Raw genomic sequence first — 18297 nt, forward strand, 5'->3', positions numbered from 1 at the left:
CCTCCCCACCCCCACCCCACCCTGGTGTTGCTTCTTTTCCACTCCTCCCTCCCTATCTTCCACTCCCACACACAGTGCCTGGGGCTGAGCTGTCTGCTGGTGGCCTGCTTCCCTACTCACCTTGGCAGCTGTGAAAACAGTGGTGGTCAGGACTCATGGCAAGAGGCAATGGGAAGAGGGTTGGGCCAGGAGTCATGAGGGTCTACCATTCATTAGTTGTCAGCTAATATCACAGATCCTGGATTTCCTCATCTGTAAAATTGAGGCTAAATCCTGCCTTGTCAGGTTCTCCCTGGGAACAAGTCTTTTAACAAGCAAGTATCGGGAGAGGAAGCGGTCACTGAACAAAGCAAACACCGACTTGAGTCCACGTTCCCTTTGCTTTCCCTGCTCATTATCTGGACTTCCACTCGATCACCTGTGCCCATATTGGGCCACTGGCCTACCCATGCCATGTCTGCAATCCTCTGCCCAGGCTCTTGGCTCCTGCCCCTCACCCTGAACTCTACTTACTTGGCATTTCTGGCGACTGTTCCATTGTCTCATTTGGAGGCAACTCCATCATTCAGCATCTCTGAAATTTTGTTCTGTTTTTAGACTCAGGCTTCCCTTCCCAGTCTGGTCTCCACTACATTTCCTCCATTCTCCACCTCTTCCTACCTTTGGGCCAATGACCTCCCAGGCTCTCTCTCCAGGTGGGCATTCTGTGAGAAGGGGTCTGCAATTGTAAGATGTTATCCAGATGTCCAGCTCTTAGGATGACACAGACTGCTAGGCCTTGTCTGTGAGCCTGTGCCCTTTGCCCTCTTAGTGGTATCTCCCCTTACTCTTATGAGTTTTCTTGCCTCCTTGCTGTTTGAAACCTACTTTCAGGAAAGGATATGATAAAGTTCCATCACACTAAGATGTGAGAAGAGATTCTAGGGGGGATTTTCCCAAGCCCACTCCAGCTTATTCTAAAGGGCAGCCAGATGACAGGCTTTCTAGGGTGAATCCTAATAGCCTAATTCAATCTTAGGTGAAAAGCTGCCTTTGGGGGCAGCTATGTCCTCCAGGGGTAGCTGATAATTCTAAAGACTTTCTGATTATGTTTTGACAGCCAGGTCATAGATGGCAAGTTTCTGAATCTTGATTGGCAGGGATGAAATCCAGTCTAGTCCAACAGGCATTTATGAAAGTGACCTCACCCCGGGTAGGATTAGACACTGACTAGGGTAAGGGGGTGTAAACCCAAACAGAGAGTGAGAGGGAAGGAGGGAGCCCCTCTCAAAAGAGAAATTGGGCAAAGCAAGAAGAGGGGAGGAGGTCAGGAGAATGAGTTTGGACACTTTGCCTAAGATCAGACGGCCCTGATCATTGAGAAAAACAAGCCAGAACAGCCCATAACTTTAATATTGTACAAACGAGCCACTAGTCACAAAATTGATATAGCAACTTTTTTTCCTTTCTTTTTTCTTTATTATAAATACTGCATTCTGGGGAGTGGGGAGGATCAAAGACTGAGGAGGAGAGAGGTTGTACAGGCATTGGGCCCAACTTTCCCAGCCATGTCCCTCCAGAGCAGCTCCTTTCCTTCGGGAACCCCCTGAGCATTCCCATGCTACTGCATTGTTTCATTGCTACACTGGGGTCCCGAGGAGACCAAGCAGGACTGCTGACTATTAGGCACACTGGGGTGAGGATATGGGGGCTCTGAGCCATGCCATAATTGTTGTTTTCCCATGAGCTAAGATGTTTCAACTCCTGGTCTCACTTTGTGAATACTGATGATTTGAGAATGGATCTCAAATTTGCCTGAAAGGATCTGGCCCTGAAATGACTAACTGGGCAACCAGGGGCTGTGATCACAGCTAGAAATAGTTTCAGAGGGCAGGGAGAAGAAGGAAATCTCAGTTTTGACTTGGGGGGTAGAGTAACCCCGCTTTTCTCCCTGAGAATTCAGAGCTGCCTTGGGTAGAGTGATTTGAGCTGGGGGAATGAGGAAGGCTTTGGCCCAATTCTGACAGCAGCAGGATTCAGATACAGATGGAGGATCCTTCCTTTCCTGAAGTGGACCTCCTTGGAGTCCAGGCTACTGGGCAGGCCTGCCATGCAAAGTCAGTTACCAAAGATCAGCCCCCCAGAAATCATCTGGCCCATCCCTCCCACACAAATCTCTGTGGTCTTGTAGGGATACATGATGCATGGCCAAGGCTAGGCTATAAGTCACTGATTTTACCAGGGCTGGACTTGGGGTCTATCCCAAGGCTTCTTTTCTTCTTGCTAGACACTTAGAATCCTTGATCTGGCGACTAAGAGTTAACTATAAAGAGATCTGCTCCCCCAAAGCCTTCTTTCCTACACTTTATCCTCATCTTTAAGCTCCATTTGAAAAACCAAGCTTAGGGTCAGCTTGACTGATATAATAGCTTTTCGCCAAAGAAACAATCCTATACTGAGAGCTAATGTTTTTACTCCTCCAATCCTGTCCCTTCCCACAATGACATGCCTAGGTTCCTCAACAGTCCCTCTGGCCCCATATTCTGCCCTTTGGCAGTCTTCTTTCCCAAGCACCACATCTTTCTCTAAAATCTCTGAGGCTGGGACATGAGGTCCATGCACTGTCTCACCTACCAAGACTAAACCTGTCTAGCATCTTTCTCCAAAGGGCTGGGCTTAAGAGGGCTCCTGAGGAGCTCTCATTCTCATGAGGCACTGTGTTGTTTCACCCTCATGCTTGAGAAAGATGCTAGCATGGAGGGAACCGACAGCCTTTAGGATCAGGCTGCTGCTCTGAGAGGCTATGAGAACTGCTATGTGCATAGTCCATGAAAAAATAAGAGGAAAAACATTGCTTGGGAATCTGGGGCAGGTGGGGGATTTGGAGCTCTCAGACCTTCAGAAATTCCTGTCTCCAACTAGGAGTCAATAATAGCCACTGGTCAAATGGGAACCAGAGTTGGGGAACAACCCCTGCAGTTGAGGGAGAAATATCTGATCCCTGCACTCGTTGTGAGCAAGCCTCAAGCTGTCCAGGGAGAAGTGACTTCTCTAGCTCCCTGAGGCTGCAGACCACTGGGGCAGCCACCATCCAACAGGGCCCCAGGGGCAGATGTGCCAGCACGGGTGGATGGCAAAGGGAGCGGGGCAGCTGATCCCACAGATGAAGGGAGGAGGCACAATGAGGCCTTCTAACCGAGGCGAAGCTCTGCTGCTCCTTCTCAGCCCCGAGGTCTGCTTGCCCATTCCCCCAGGGAGTGGTCACTAAATGCGCACCGTGTTAATGCGCAGAGGCTGCACATTCTTGCCATTGGCATGGCTCTGCCCAGGACTGAAGTAGGAGCAGAGTTTCCCTGGAAACTTCTCTCGGAAGGTGTACAGCCACGACATATCATCCGCGTTGTAGAAGATAAGGAGTCCCTTGTCATAGTCCAAGAAGACACCCACCTTCTCCAGTTTGTTCTTGACATTGAGCCGGGTCCAGGGTTCCGTACAGGCGCTGTACTGGTTGCCATCATGCATGACAATGCAGTAAAAGCCGCGGCTAGGCTGAATTTGGATGCTGCCTTTGCGGCTGACTGCCTCATGAGCCAGCCCAATCATCCACTGGGTCTTTTCTGACACTACTACCTCCCAGTAGTGGACCCCGCTGCCAAATGCCTCTGAGCCCAACACAGACACCTCCACATCAAAGCGCTTGGGTGAGTCCTGCAGGGGCTGGGGGTGGAGGTTCCCATAGGCTACAATCGTGCAGTCATCAGACAGGATGAGTCGTTGATGGGCCGTGACAGGATCCAGGGTGAGAGCAGCTGGGACTGTGGAAGGAAGGACAGAGGACATGAGTTAGGCGATGCAGCCCTCCTAATCAAGAGAGGATCATTGTAATAGATCTGTGACCATAACAGATGACAATCATTCCTAATGTCCACACAGAACAGGCTGGGTAACATTATAGCTAGGTTGGTAATTTGCTTTTATCACATTGTGGAAATTTATTAATTTTGCTACATACTTTTTCCATTATATGGAACCTGGAACCCAGCAATGTTTCAAGGCTGGAAGGAAAGGTCACTTTAAAATCAAAAGACTTAATTACCTCTCTAAGACAGAAAGAAGAATGGAGTTCTAGGCTAGAGGTCAAAGACAGAAAGCAAAAAATATATACACCAAAATATTAATTGCAACGATTTCTTGTGGTAGCAAAAAAAAAAAAAGTCGAGAACAAAGTTGGTATCCATTAAATGGGGAATGGCTGAACAAATTCAAACTATGGTACGTGAATAAAATAGAATATTATTGTGCCACAAGAGATAATAAATATAAAGAATTCAGAAATACGAGAAAAATATGGATAAGAGGTACAGAGCAAAATACGCAAAACCAGAAATGACATCCCCATCTCAATCCTTCTTCCACACTGTGTCTTATATCTTTCCTTTTTGTGGCTAAATTCCTAGAGAAGGTGCCTCTCCCCTTCCTCTCTCTTAATTCAACAGTCTTACTTCCAACATCATCATTCAACTGAAACCACTCTCTACAAGGACCAAAGATCTCTTAATCCCTAAATTGAGTGACTTTTCCTCTGTCCACATTCTTTTTGACCTTTCTACAGATTCTGACACTGTTGACTGGATCACCTTCTTCCCTTTGATACTCTCTGGGTTTTTTGAAACACAGCTCTCTCCTGGTTCTCTCTCCTTCTTCTCATCTGACTACTCCTTCTCATTCTGCTTTAGTCAATTTTCATTCAAACCATGCCCATGAACTGTGAGTGTCCTCCCAGGCTGTTGTCTGGTTCTCTTCTCTTTTCCCTTCATACTGTTTTGTTTGGTGATCTTATCAGCTCCTATAGATTCAATTATCATGTCTGTGCTGATGATTCTTGGTTCTACTTATCCAGCAGTCTTGCATCTCCAACTGCCTCTTGGACATCTCAAACTGGATGTCCCACAGATTGTAAGCTCTTTGAATGCAGGGCCTATCTTGTGACTCTTTTTGTATCCTCAATGTTTAGCACAGTGCCTGGCACACAGCAAACTCTTAATAAACATTGACTGATCTTAAACTCAACTCCTTTAAAACTAAACTCATTATTTTCTCCCTACCCCTGTTCTGAATTCTCCTCTTCTTAATATATTCTCATTGTAGAGGGTACCACCATCCTCTTGGTCACCCAGACTAACAACCTAGGTGTTATATCCAACTCCTTGCTATCTCCCACCCCTCCTACACAATCTGTTGTCAAGTCCTATCAATTTTACCTTCACAATATCACTCTTGTATGCCCTCATCTTTCCTCTGATATTGCCATGATCCTAGAAAGGGGCCCTTATTTGCTCATGTCTGGACGAGTCTGATAGCCTTCTGGCTGGTTTCCCGACACTTGTCCATCTTCCATTCAGCTGTCAAATTGATTTTCCTAAAGCACAGGTCTAGCCATGTCATTCCCTTTTTCAATAAGCTCCAGTGGCTCCCTATCACTTCCAGGATCAAATACAAACTCCTGTGTTTGGCTTTTAAAGCAATTTATAACCTGGCCCTTTCCTAACTTTCCGGTCTTCTTACACCTTACTCCCCTCCAGTGAACTCTTTAATTCAATGATGCTCCTTGCTGTTTCTCACAGGACATGTTCCATCCCTGCACTCTCTGCATTCTCTCTGGCCATCCCCCATACCTGTAATGCTCTCCCTCCTCTCTACCTCTTGACTTCCTGGCTTCCTTCAAGTCCCAGTTAAAAATCCCACCTTCTAGGAAAAGTTTTTCCTGATCCCCCTTCGTACTAACATCTTCCCTCGGAGATTATCTCCAGTGCATTCTGCACATATCTCTTTGTACACGGTTATTTATATGTTGTCTTCCCCATTAAGCTGTGAACTCCCTGAGGGTGGAGATTGTGTTTTATCTTTCTTTGTGTCCCCAATACTTTACATAATGCTTTAGTAGGTGCTTAATAAATGCTTATTGGGTTGATCTGACAATGACTAAAATAATGTAAAGAAAATGAAACTAAAATGAAGACAAATGGTCATTATGATGAGCAGTCTTGGCTCTGGAGAAGAGACAAAGATGCATCTCCCTTCCTTTGACAGAGAAGTGGCAGCCTATGGATGTGGAATGTTGCATGCACTATTGTTGTTAATTTGGCTAGATTGTTTTTCTTCATTACAAGAGGAATGAGATGTAATAAAGAGGATATGTCTATAAAGTAATGTGCTGTAAAAATGAAAAGTTCCAATAAATTCCTTTTTTTTTTTTTTTATAAAATAAGGAAAGACAGATCCATAGATCTAGAAATGGAAGGGAATGCAGAGGTCATCCAGTCCAAGCCCTATAGTTTACAGATGAAGGATCGGAGGCCCAGGGAAGGGGAGCGACTTGTTCAAGGTGACATGGGTTGTTATCGAGCTTTGTTTAGACTAGGGCTTGACATGGGTTTCAGATGGAATGCATTCCATTCTCAGTATGCATGGGGAAGGAGCAGTGAGTGAGGGGTGGGGAGAAGGCTTTGATGGGAAGGTCAATGGGGCTGACAACCAGAGATCCTGCTGCCAAGCATTGGGGTGCTCCCTGGGGCACGACGGAATTTCACTCACTTGGGTTGGAGCCACGACCCTGCTTCTTAAAAAGCAAACCACAACAAAAAGCCTGGGCCATGATTGTGACTCAGCTTTCGTTTCAAAGGGGTGAGATTTGGTGGCTGTAGTGAATATTAGCACTGAGCCTGGAGTCAGGAAGACTCATCTTCATGAGTTCTAATCTGGCTCCAGACACTCACTAGCTATGTGACCTTGGGCAAGTCACTTCAGTTTCCTCATCTGTAAAATAGGGATGATGATAGTATCTACTCCATAGGGTTGCTCTGAGGATCAAATGAAATAACATAAAGTGCTTTGCAACCCTTAAAGTTCCATATAAATGCTATTATTGTTATTATTGATTATAACTGATCTTTACTGATACTGATAGTCAAGAATTGATTGCTACATCCTAAAATAGAAGGTATGTGCCATGGCTAACGACCAATTTGCAATGTCCATAACAGTCCTTACTAGAATTGGATTTCCATTTACATGTCCACTTACCACAGGTAGCCATTTGTTTAAATAACTTCTTCTTGGCACACAGTAAATACTTAATGAATGCTTTCATTCATTCAATCCTTGACCATGACCAATACTAAATTAAAGTGCTTATATTACAAAAGTAAATTTGATTTCCATGAGTTTTGCATTTCACAGCCTCCGTGAACACTCTTTCTCGGTCTGAGATACACATCAAGGGCAAAGGTAACATTAAAATGGTTAGCCTAATCAACAGAAGTAGAAACAGAAACACAATTCTCTAATCTGCTGTTTTCTCATCTCATGCTGTGGACATCTGCTGTAGTTCAGTGAAAGACAAAATCCATCAGATGAACATGTTTGTAATAATATCCTCCTTGATTTACCACCGACAGAACATCAGGGAGAGTGAAGCCTAACTAAAAAAAAAAAAAGACATAGTCCCTAGTTTTCCTGGGTCTCAGCTTTTTATTTTCATTAGAATCATTGCTTCAGCTCTTTTAAAAATTTTTTTTTCTGAGTTGAGGTGACGATTCACGGGTTAGAAGCCGTGATGTGTTTTTGTGTTTCTTGGAGACTGACTAACTACAAAGGCAAGGTGGCGGTGTTATCACTGCCATTAGGAGTCACCCCCCTCCACATAAGAAGCACCTCTGTTTCTCTGTCGGGAGGTGACAGACCAAAGTTGACAACTGTGCCCTCTGGCCTATATTTCCCTGATCAGTGCAGTCTTCCACAGTAGCTGGGCTAATGCTTAGATACCTTCCACTGTTTACTAAAAAAAAAAAAAAAAAAAAAAAATCTGCCTCAGTAACATGTCTGTTCCTGAGACTACTATATGATTTCTAGAAAATGACAGGCATTTATTAGGCACCTGCTGTGTGTCTTTAATATGTCAGCACTACTCTAGATAGTCCTCAGGGGCCCTGGGTGTGACCTCTCCAGAGAGCCATGGGCTCAGAGATTATTTGCAGAGCTGGAAAAGCTTCCAGTCACCAGAAAATGCTTTCCAGGCTCCCCACATCCTGTGGGACAAAATTGGACTTTTCTGCAGTATTCCAAGCTGCTGAGGAATTCTTGCCTAGAGCCGATGAAGGCCGGGGGGGCCCCCAGAGACGGTTCAGAAAGGGACTAAATGCTCTTTGTTCACCAGGCTTGCCAAGTTGGAGGCAGTATGGGAAATGGAAGCATCCCCTGAAGTGGATGAAACTTTCACTGACCCCAAGATTTCCTTGGCATGTCAGCATTTTAAAGGGCAAAGCGGGGCAGCAGGGAGGAATGGGGAGGGGGCAGAGGGAGAGAATTAGGTTAGGAAATATAGGGGCTTACCAGATGATACCACATCCTCTACCACATCCCACATTGCTGGCTCAGCAGGAGGAGAGCTCAATCAAGTCAAGTAGACAAGCATTTATGAATCACCTACTATATGCCAGGCACTGCACTAATTGCTGAAGGCGCTAAGCTCAGCCTACTTTTTCCTTCCCAGCACTACTTCTAAACCAATCTTATGTCACCAACATGCTCACCCAGAGGTCAGAAAAAGTGATACAAGGACACTCTTAAGGTCTCTCTTGTGAGACTTGGGATACAATGGTACAGGACCACCTAACACAGAGTGCCCACATGACAAAAAGGTGCTGTACTTTATGAGCAAAGTAGAATTGCAGTAACTCAAAAGAAATGTGAGATGTGCAAATTTAGAGACATCTTCACTCCAAATGTTTCCATGAACTATTTACACCTGACCTGTGGTAGAGCCTTCCAAGCTTGTATTGATCTGATCAGCCACAGTTGGATATGTTGTACCTTGATCCCAACATAGTGATGCCATTTTGGTCCTCTCTGAGCATGAAGGACAATGACCAAAATCACTAACATGCTCCTCTTTCAAGGTTCCCACCAAGTAACTTATGCTACCCTTCTCCATTGTCATTGACCATCCTCTATGACCTTCCACCATCCCTCATGGCTTCAGATCCTAGCTCATGGTTCCTCTCCACCCAGTCTCCTGCTGTCATCCTCATTAACTTCAATGTCCACCCAACTTCTGAACATCCATCCAACTTCTCAGCATTTCAGCCCAACTGTGGGTTACATTAGACAACCTCTAAGGTTCTTTCCAACCTTGAGATTCCAGGATTCTGTGAATGCCTCAATTCTGAAAACTTCATGGTGACTGTAGTGACTGCCAAAAGATAAGTATTCAGCTTGAGGGGGAAGGATCTTGCGAAGGCTTCATGCGCAAACATTCTATTTATTAGTTGTCTCTATCAGGTGTCTATTAGTCAGGCTCCAGGAAAAAAACACTATTCCTGTGGTTATGTGATCTGGTATTTGTTCCTAAGTAAGCACTGGGTACGCAGCACAGTGCCTGGCACACTGTAAGTGCTATGGAAATGTTGACTGTGATTATGATTTGTTCCCAGATCTCACCTGAATCTGTGGTATCATTTTCTTCTTTTCCATCCCTTCTGGCCTCTCACTTGTAATAAACTTCATTTTTGTCCTCCCCACTAATGAGGGGCAAAGCAAGATGGTGGATAGAGTGCTGGCACTGGAGGCAAGAAGATCTGTGACCCTGGGTAAATCACTTATGATCTCTGAGCCTCAGTTTCCTCCTCTGTAAAATGAGGTGGCAGTTGGACTAGAAAACTGCTAAGATCCCTTTCACCTCAAAATCGATGATCCTGTGACCTGCTTGTAAATCCTGGCTCTGCCACTTGCCACCTATGTACCCATAGGTAGGTATCCATTAGATGGTAAGCTCCTTGAGGGAAGGGGCTGTCTTTCACCTCTTTTTGTATCCCTAGCACTTAGCGCAGTCCCTGGTGCACAGTATGCACTTAATAAATGTTTACTGACTGACTGATGTGACCATGGGCAACTCATTTAACTTCTCTGGGTCCTCAGAATTTCCATCCAGAAAATGTGGGGGTTGGTCTGGATGATTCCAGGTTTAAGCCATAATCCTGACCCTTGGACCCATTTCTGCTACTTCAATACTTCCCTTATGACTCAGAGTCACAGATTACGGAAGCTGGAAGGGCTCTCAGAACTGATGTCATCTAGGGGTCCTTCACTCTTCTGAGTCCTAGACCACTGGGGCAGTGTCTGGTGATGCCTACGAACCTCTCCCTTCTCAGAATCAGGTTTTTAAAAGCACAAAATAAAATGCATAGAATTACACAGAAAACCAAGGGATAATGAAAATAAAGATGTGATTTTTCCCCCAAGTCTACAGAACTGAAATCTATCCATGGACCCCTTGGGCATCTGTAGACCCCAGGATAAGAGACTCTGGTCTAGATCAACCCTGCCATTTTACAGAGAAGGAAACTGAGGTTGACAAAGAAGTGACTTATGCAAGAACACACAGATCATGAAATTAGTTGAGTAAGGAATCAAACCATGGTCTTTCTGCCCACTGTAGCCCACTGGCTCTCACTACTCAATCCCATAAAAGCAGCAGCAGCAACAGTAATTGAGCAGTTGAAATCCCCAAACTTGGCATGGTGGCCACGCCTCTGCACAGTCTGGCCCTGCTCTGGTGCCTACAATGTTCTCTCTTCTCACCTCCATGTCTTAGAATCCTCTATTTCCTTCAAAGTTTGACTTTTGTGAGACCTTCTAAAGGAGGACCTTTCTGATCTCCTTAGTTACTGATGCTCTCTCTCCTCCTGAAATCATCATGTTTATATTTACCTGATTAAATGTGGTATTTTCCCCGTGTGCCCTTTCTCCCCTTGTCCTAGTAGGATAGAAGCTCATTAAACGCAGGAAAAGCTTCATTTTTGTCTTTTTATCCCCAGTGGCTGGCACCGTGCCTGGCACACAAATACCAGGTGCTCAATAGATGCTTATTGTATTGGACTGGAGTCCAGCAGATACAAGTTTCAGTGGAGAGATCAAGGAGATGTAGGTGACTGGTGCCTATAACAGGGAAGGGAAGCAGAAGGCCCAGAAGGGGCTCCTGTGGGCCAAGGGGTCACCAAAGGGCCTGCTGGCTTACTCTGTCAGACACACTGGGACCCTTCTCTCAGGGGCCCAGGAAAGGCAAGAAGATAGAACTTTCCTCTGGAGCATCTCCAGCATCCCGGCTTCCTCTCCAGTCTCACTCTAGAAACACGAGGCTCAGTTCTTGGATTGCTTACATGCTACTTGGGGAAATGTCTCTCACACATAAGTAAACACTTGCAAAGCAACATGCAAACAAAAGCCAATTAAAATAATTCAAGTAGTGCCAAGGGACTGGAGAATAAACGAGGAATTGGTGTAAGACGGAGATAATCAGGGAAGGCTTCCTAGAGTAGGTGAGTCTGAAGAAGGGAGGGAGGAACAGAAATTCACAGCAAGGAGAGCGAAGGGCTCCTCTTGGGTCTTTTCTGAAGAATACCTGCAATGGAAAGTGGAAAGGAGGTGGACCAGCAGCCTAGGTTGGCTGGAGCTGGAAGATTTAAGAGCTGAGCCCAACAAGTCAGGTATGAGGCCTGTAAGGTGGGGCAGAGGGGTCTGGATTAGGCTGCCACAATTGGCTCTTAGGCAAGTAGTTGAGAGATGCTAAGAGCCGACTGGTGTATAGTAGGGGCTTAATAAAAGCTTCCTTGTTGATGTGACATTTATATAGAACATCAAAGATTACAAAGCCCTTTTTTGTGTATCCCACACAGAAGCTTCATAATGACCCAGTAAGGCAGAGACTCCAGTTCTTAATGTCTTCATTTTACAGACAGGGAAACTGAGGAGCAGAGAGAGGGAGTGACTAGCTTGTGGGTCACACAAAAGCAAGGTTCAAACCCAGACTCTTCTTGACCCCAGGGCTGATAATTGCCTTGACTATTCCCCCCAACATGTCTAAAATCCTAAAATGGGTGGAAGCTTGAGAGAAACCAGTGACCTTCTGGGATACTAATGTGGTAGGCAAGGAGGGTGAAGGTCTGAACAAAGCCAGCTGGTGAAGCAAGAGAAAGGAAGGCGGTGAATCCAGGCAGGCCAGGAGAGCTTGATGGGGGGAGCCACAGAAAACCCAAGCTCCCAGGATGCCCCTCTTTCCGGCTGTATTTCCCAATAATATTCATTCTGTACATGGCAGTCATGTCATAATCTTCAGTGAGTATCTCTTGGATGAATGAACCTCAGTTTCTTCCTCTGGAAAAGAAGGGGCTTGGAATATACAGTTTGTAAAGTTTCTTTTAGGTGTGTCATGCTGTTTTAATGTCCCTACCATTTGTGACATCCTGTGTTCTAAGGTTCTCGCCATTTCTCACATGCGGTGTTCTTAAGTCCCTTCCATCTCTGATATTCAGTATTCTGACATTCGGTGTTCTAAGGTCCTTCTTAGCTATAACATTGTATATTCTAGGGTCCATTCCAGTCTTGATATTCTGGGTTCTAAGGGCCCTGCAGGCTCTGACATTCTGTGTTCTAAGATTACTCCTGGCTCTGATATTCAGTCTTCTAAGGCCCTTCCTGGTTCTGACATTCAGGGTTCTAAGAGTGCTCTCAGCTCTGACATTCTATGTTTTAAGGATGTTCCCAATTCTGACATTTTTTGTTCTAAGGATTCTCCCAGCTGTAACCTTCTATGTTCCAAGGTCCTTCCTGATTCTGGCGTTCTAGGTTCTAAGGCCCCTCTCAGCACTGACAGTCTATCACTGAAAGTCTGCACCTGCAACACCTCCTGATAGGTGGAAGTTGATGATGCTCCTTGGAGGGTAATTTCATCACTAACAATGATGCTGCACCACTTCCACCTCTCCCTCACACTGTGCCACAAAGTCCCCCTGCCCTGTGCAGGGAGCCAGAAAACAACACCCCTCTTCCCAGGAGGGCTGCACCCCTAAATCCCCAAGGAGAGCTGGACAGCACCTTACCAGGGTGGATATCCTGAAAGAGAGACTTCCAGATGGTGTACTGCAAGGGGCCTGTGTACTTGGAAGTGGGAAAGTCTTCATAGGTCAGGTTTGTTTCATGAATCTTCCCTTTGAGCCTGGAAGGAGAGTGTTCTGGATTAGGGGCTAGCTTCCCATTTATTCCCAGGCATCTGAAGCACTGCCCCACCCAAGATGGCATGGATACAAAGCAGAGATGGTAGAGGGGAAGAAGGAAGAAGGGAAGCTTTGGTGGGGCCTAACTTCACTGCCCACATAAACTATAGGAACTCAATCCCCCCAATTCTCCTTGGGTCATCATGTACCATAGTCTAGATCTCTCTCTTTCCCCCATCCCCATTAAAAATTCATTTGTCTCTCATCCCATCCCCTTTGGACTTTGTTAGGTGACTGGCTAACTAGACTGATTAATTGATATGAGGTGTCAATGGCTCATATTGGTTTCATCCATGCATTCTTCTCGGAAGGCATTTTTACTCTCCTGGATGGAATGGTAATAGAATGGTGGAACTCCTGACACAGGGGCAGGTCTTAGGCTGCTGCCTGGTTTCTTTCTGTTAACCTAAGCTCTATCTTTACCTTACTCTCTCTTCCCTGGGTCAGTCACTTAGCCCTAGATGGAGGCCAAGCAGCCACAATATTTTAGACACGAGTTCCTACTGTGAATGTTGGCCATCAGTGCCTGATAACTAACAAGGATTATGGTCCTTTCAGAGACTTCCCAGGAGACTCTGAAGCCTCCCAGGTCACTGAGGAACACTCAGGGAGAGAAGGGGGTCAGGGAAGGACAGCAACCTTGTTAGGACAGGACTTGGAAGGCCAACATGGCAGACTGTTCTTTCAATAACGCCTTCTCTATCTACTCAGTCATACTGCCCATCCAAACTGCTCATTCTGAACCTGATTTGGGAATTGGGTGGACTGGATGCAAGTCTCAGCTCCACCAGTAATACCAATGGGTAAATTTCTTACCCTCTCTGGGCCTCAGTTTCCTCATTTATAAAATAGAGAGAATACCATTTACCTGCTGCTCTGGAAAATTTATAGAACTGAACAAATGCCAGCCCTCAATGCCTACTGAGGGCCGTTATTATAAAACTGAGGCATGTGACCAGAGAGAATGGACCGTGTTTATGTAGGCTATGTGCCCTGTTCCCAGGCCAAGGGTTGAAGCAGCCTTGTTCTTAGCTCCCTGCTCACAAGGCCTTCCTCCCTCACACATCCTTGGGTCCTCACCAAATGGACTTATCCTGCTGCTCACAGTCTTTAATCATGTAGGATGTGGCCTCCCTTACTTCAGGTAGGTGCTATTATTACCCTCATTTTATAGCTAAGGAAACTGAGGCTGAGATGTGCAGTGATATACCCAAGGCTATGCAGTCAGTAAATGACTGTAATGGGAATGGAGCTCAGCTCCTCCTGCCTGCAAGGTCAGTTCTGTATTCTCTAGCTGCCTCATGCTTGGTGCATTCTTTGGTTTCCCTGCTGGCTCTTTTCCCTGTCTTTCTTTTTAATTTTTTTGAGGAAGGGAGGAGGACAGAGATATAATTGAAAGTGAAGGGAATGGGAAAATAAAATGGATCTATACAAATTTAAAAAAGAAATGACGCCATCTGTACTTTACATCTGTCCAGAGCTTTAGGATGCACTTTTATCTAAGTGAAGATCACAGTCACCTAACGCTTCCCTCAGTGTGCCTAGACTGAGGAGGAGCAATCCTTTATTGCCTTTTAGTCTAAGGCAGAAGTAACTCTTGGCAGCCACTGGAGGAAGGCGGAAGGAGGAAGAAAGTAGCCAGGGTGGAAGCATGGAGGAAGGGGCTCTCCTGGGATGGACCTTTCCTGTCCCTACCACGTACCGCTCCGACAGTGAGGCGACCCCCGCCAGGAAGGCGTGCCTGTCCGCCTCCGCCAGCCGCTCCTGAAGGATCTGGCTGCCCTCTTGGACTCTGCGCAGCTGCTGACTATAGCGCTGTACCTTCTGCTCGATGTCCGTCAGGGTGCGGGCCGTGTCTGCCTCCAGCTCCTCCAACATGGCCTTCTGGCGCTCGCGTAGCAGCCGGTGCAAGCGCTCAAAGGCCTCCCCAATGGTGGCCCGCAGGCTCTTGGTAGAAGACTGCAGAGAACACACACAGTCTGAGGCAGTGTTTGGGGTACACAGTGATGGCACTGAGGTATCAGTGGACAAAGGCACAGGGTTGGGAGCTATGGGACCTGGATGCTGCCCTGGCTCTCTCACTAACCAGCTCTGTGACCTTGAGCAATCAGCTTCCACTCTCTGAGTTTTTATTTCTGTAAAATGGAGATAATACTACCTCACCTGACACACCTCACAGATTCAAAAATATTTGTGAAGTTTAACATGTTATATAAATGCAAGGGATAATTCAGTTCAACTCAGTGCACGTACCAGGAGCATAGCACTATGTCAGGTATGAGGGATACAACAGAGCCCTCCTGGATGTACCATGTACAAGGTTTGACAAATAGAAGATGGGGAAATGATGGCAGCAAAGAACTTTATCAGTAGAGAGGGTAAGGAAGGATATCATAGAAGCCTCATGGCTCGAGCTGAGCTGTGAAGGAGGAAAAGAAATCTGAAAGACTAAGAGGAAGGAGTACAATCAAGGCGGGAGAGCAGTGCAAATACATAGAGGTGGGCAATGGCATGTTGAGTCTGAGGAACAAATAGTCTAGTTTTTGCCAGAATATAGAATGGGCAGCTAAGTGGCACAGTGGATAGAGTGCCGGGCCTGGAGTCAGGAAGACCTGAGTTCAAATCTGGCCTCAGACACTTACTAGTTGTATGACCCTGGGCAAGTCACTTAACCATGTTTGCCTCAGTTTTCTCCTCTGTAAAATGAGCTGGAGAAGGAAATATTAAACCACTCCAATATCTCTGCCAAGAAAACCCTAAATGGCATCACAAAGAATTGGACATGACTAAAACAACTGAAGAACGACAATAAAAGAATATTTAAAAGGGAGGCAATGTGAAATAAACCTGGAAAGGTAGGTTGGAGTCAGGTTAGAGAAGGCCAAGCTGAGGAATATGTATTCTGTTCTAGTGGCAACAGGGAGCCATTGAAGAACTCTGAGTAGAACGACACGATCAGACCTGAGATAATTTAGGAAGACTATTTTGACAGGTAAATGAAATGGATAGGGAGGGAGGTGGAATGGAGCAGGGAGGCAGGGAAACCAATTAATAGGCCATTGCTATACTATGAGGAGGGGCAATGAAGGCTGAACATGTTGTAGTGAGGAGTGGATGTTTCTGAAAGATGTTATGGAGAATTGACAGGACTTGGCCACTGATGGACAATGGAGTGGGGGTAGGGGGAAGGAATAATTCAAGAAGATTCCAAGGTTTCCAGCTTGAGGGACCAGATGGACACCCAACACAAATGGGGAACTGAAGAAGACAGCAGCTGAGTGGAGTTCTTACCAGGCCTCTTGCACTAGGGCTGCTTCTGATGCCTGACTTCCTGGTCCCTGGCAGCCCAAGGCCAGGGAGAATCTCTCTCAGGGGATATGAGATTTTTCTTCCCTAAAAAGCCAGCACTAGAGGGTGGTGTCACCCCAGACTTGGAGGTGGCAGAGAGGGGGCAATGCCTTTGATTTTCCCTGCTGAGATGGATAAATCTGTAATAAATAAGAATGTTAAATTTATGTAATGCCTTAAACTTTCTGTGGAGTGCTTTGCATCCTTTATCTCATTTGAACCTCCAAGTAGCTTGGTAAGGCAGGTATTTTTATACTATCATCTCCATTTTACAGATGAGAAAACTGAGGTTCAGTGATAACATGACTGAATCCTTGGTCTTCTTGACTCCAAACCCAGCACTCTAGTGACTTGTTCAGTCTGACTCTTCATGACCCCATTTGGGGTTTTCCTGGCAAAGATACCGGAGCAGTTTGCCATTTCCTTCTTCAGCTCATTTTACAGATGGGGAAACTGAGGCAAACAAGGTTAAGTGACTTGCCCAGGGTCACACAGCTAGTAAATGTCTGAGGCCAGATTTGAACACAGGAAGAGGAGTCTTCCTGACCCCAGGCCTAGTGCTCTATCCACTGTGCCACCTATATATATTAGGTTGCTTCTAAAGGAATGGCTGAATACGAACACACCTCTAGAAAACCTACATGAGAACATCAGCCCTCATTAATTATACCCTAGGCAACAGAAGGGAGAAGGCAGCTTTCTCTTTCCTGGGCCTCAGTCTCATTTATAAGATTACCATTTGGGGGATTGTTTCATTGTTTGTATTTGTATCTCTGGGGCCGAGCACCATGCTTGGCACATAGTAGATACTTAATAAATACTTGCTGATCAATTGTAAAAGAAGAAGTTGGACCAGATTCAAAGTTTTTAACCTTTTTATGTCATGGTCCCCTTGGGTGAAGCCCATGGACAGAATTATGGTTTTCAGTGCATAAAATAAAATGGGTAACATCACCAGGAAATCAAATAAGTTCAAATACAATAATCAGAATTTTTTTTAAAAAGGCAAAGGACCCCAAGTTAAAAATTCCTGGCTTAGATGGTCTCTAAGGTCCCCTCCAGTTGGAACATTCTAGCTTCGAAGGTTTCTTCCAGCTACCTTTTCTGTTCCCTTATCTATATGATGTTCCGTAAAATATCGATTAAAAGCTCTCTGAGATCCCTTCTATTGCTAAATCCCATGATTCCTTAACTGAAGGTTTCTTCTAGCTCTGACGTTTCGTGTTGGAAGGCCACACCACCTAACATATTCCCAGATTCCTTCTAGCTCAGACATTCTGTGTTCTTGGGTTATGGAATCCAATTTGGTCTAAGAGCTTCCGATGCTTTCACTGGAACAGTCTCCTGAGCATCCTCTAACCCAAGACTGAGAAGCATGGACACCCACCTGGACTGAGGAAGGCTGTAGGTGGGTCATCACATACTTCCTTAGTCAGTTACCATCTCTGCAGTATGATGTAATGGGTGGAGGGTTGGCTTTGGAGGGAAGAAGAGCTAGGTGAAATCTCACATCTGTCAAATACTGAATATCCTGGGTAAGTCACTTAACCACTCAGGTCTGCCAAGGCAACTCTCTAAGGCTGAGTTATAGATGAGTCGCCAGTCTGCACCAATGGAGAGAACGTCCATGCTTGCATACTGGATTTTCATACCAGATCCCTCAGTAATCATGTGACTCTAAGTTAACCCAGATCTCCACTGCTAAATCCAACAATCTTTTCTTACTCCTCGCCCTACTTGAATTCCCTGTAGCTCTTTAAATAACATACGACCCTCTCATTAGAGACACCCTCTCCTCCCAAATATTGCTCTTTCCTGGCTTTTGAACTGAGGCAGCTAGGTGGTGCAGCAGAGAGAGTGA

The 18297-nt window shown here is 45.6% G+C and overlaps 1 protein-coding gene across 1 annotated transcript in view; it reads right to left on the reverse strand.

Moving 5' to 3' along the window:
- Positions 1-1422: 1422 nt before the first annotated feature.
- Positions 1423-18297, reverse strand: part of TRIM62 (tripartite motif containing 62) — a 58557-nt gene continuing 41682 nt past the window's right edge. The window contains exons 3-5 of the mRNA XM_072609678.1: positions 14791-15047; positions 12915-13030; positions 1423-3794 (exon numbers count right to left, since the gene is read on the reverse strand). Of these exons, the coding sequence (XP_072465779.1) occupies positions 3244-3794; positions 12915-13030; positions 14791-15047 (924 nt within the window). The 3' untranslated portion in view covers positions 1423-3243. The remainder of the gene's footprint in view (positions 3795-12914; positions 13031-14790; positions 15048-18297) is intronic.

This window comes from Notamacropus eugenii, chromosome 5, assembly GCF_028372415.1.
Source record: "Notamacropus eugenii isolate mMacEug1 chromosome 5, mMacEug1.pri_v2, whole genome shotgun sequence".
NCBI lineage: Eukaryota > Metazoa > Chordata > Mammalia > Diprotodontia > Macropodidae > Notamacropus > Notamacropus eugenii.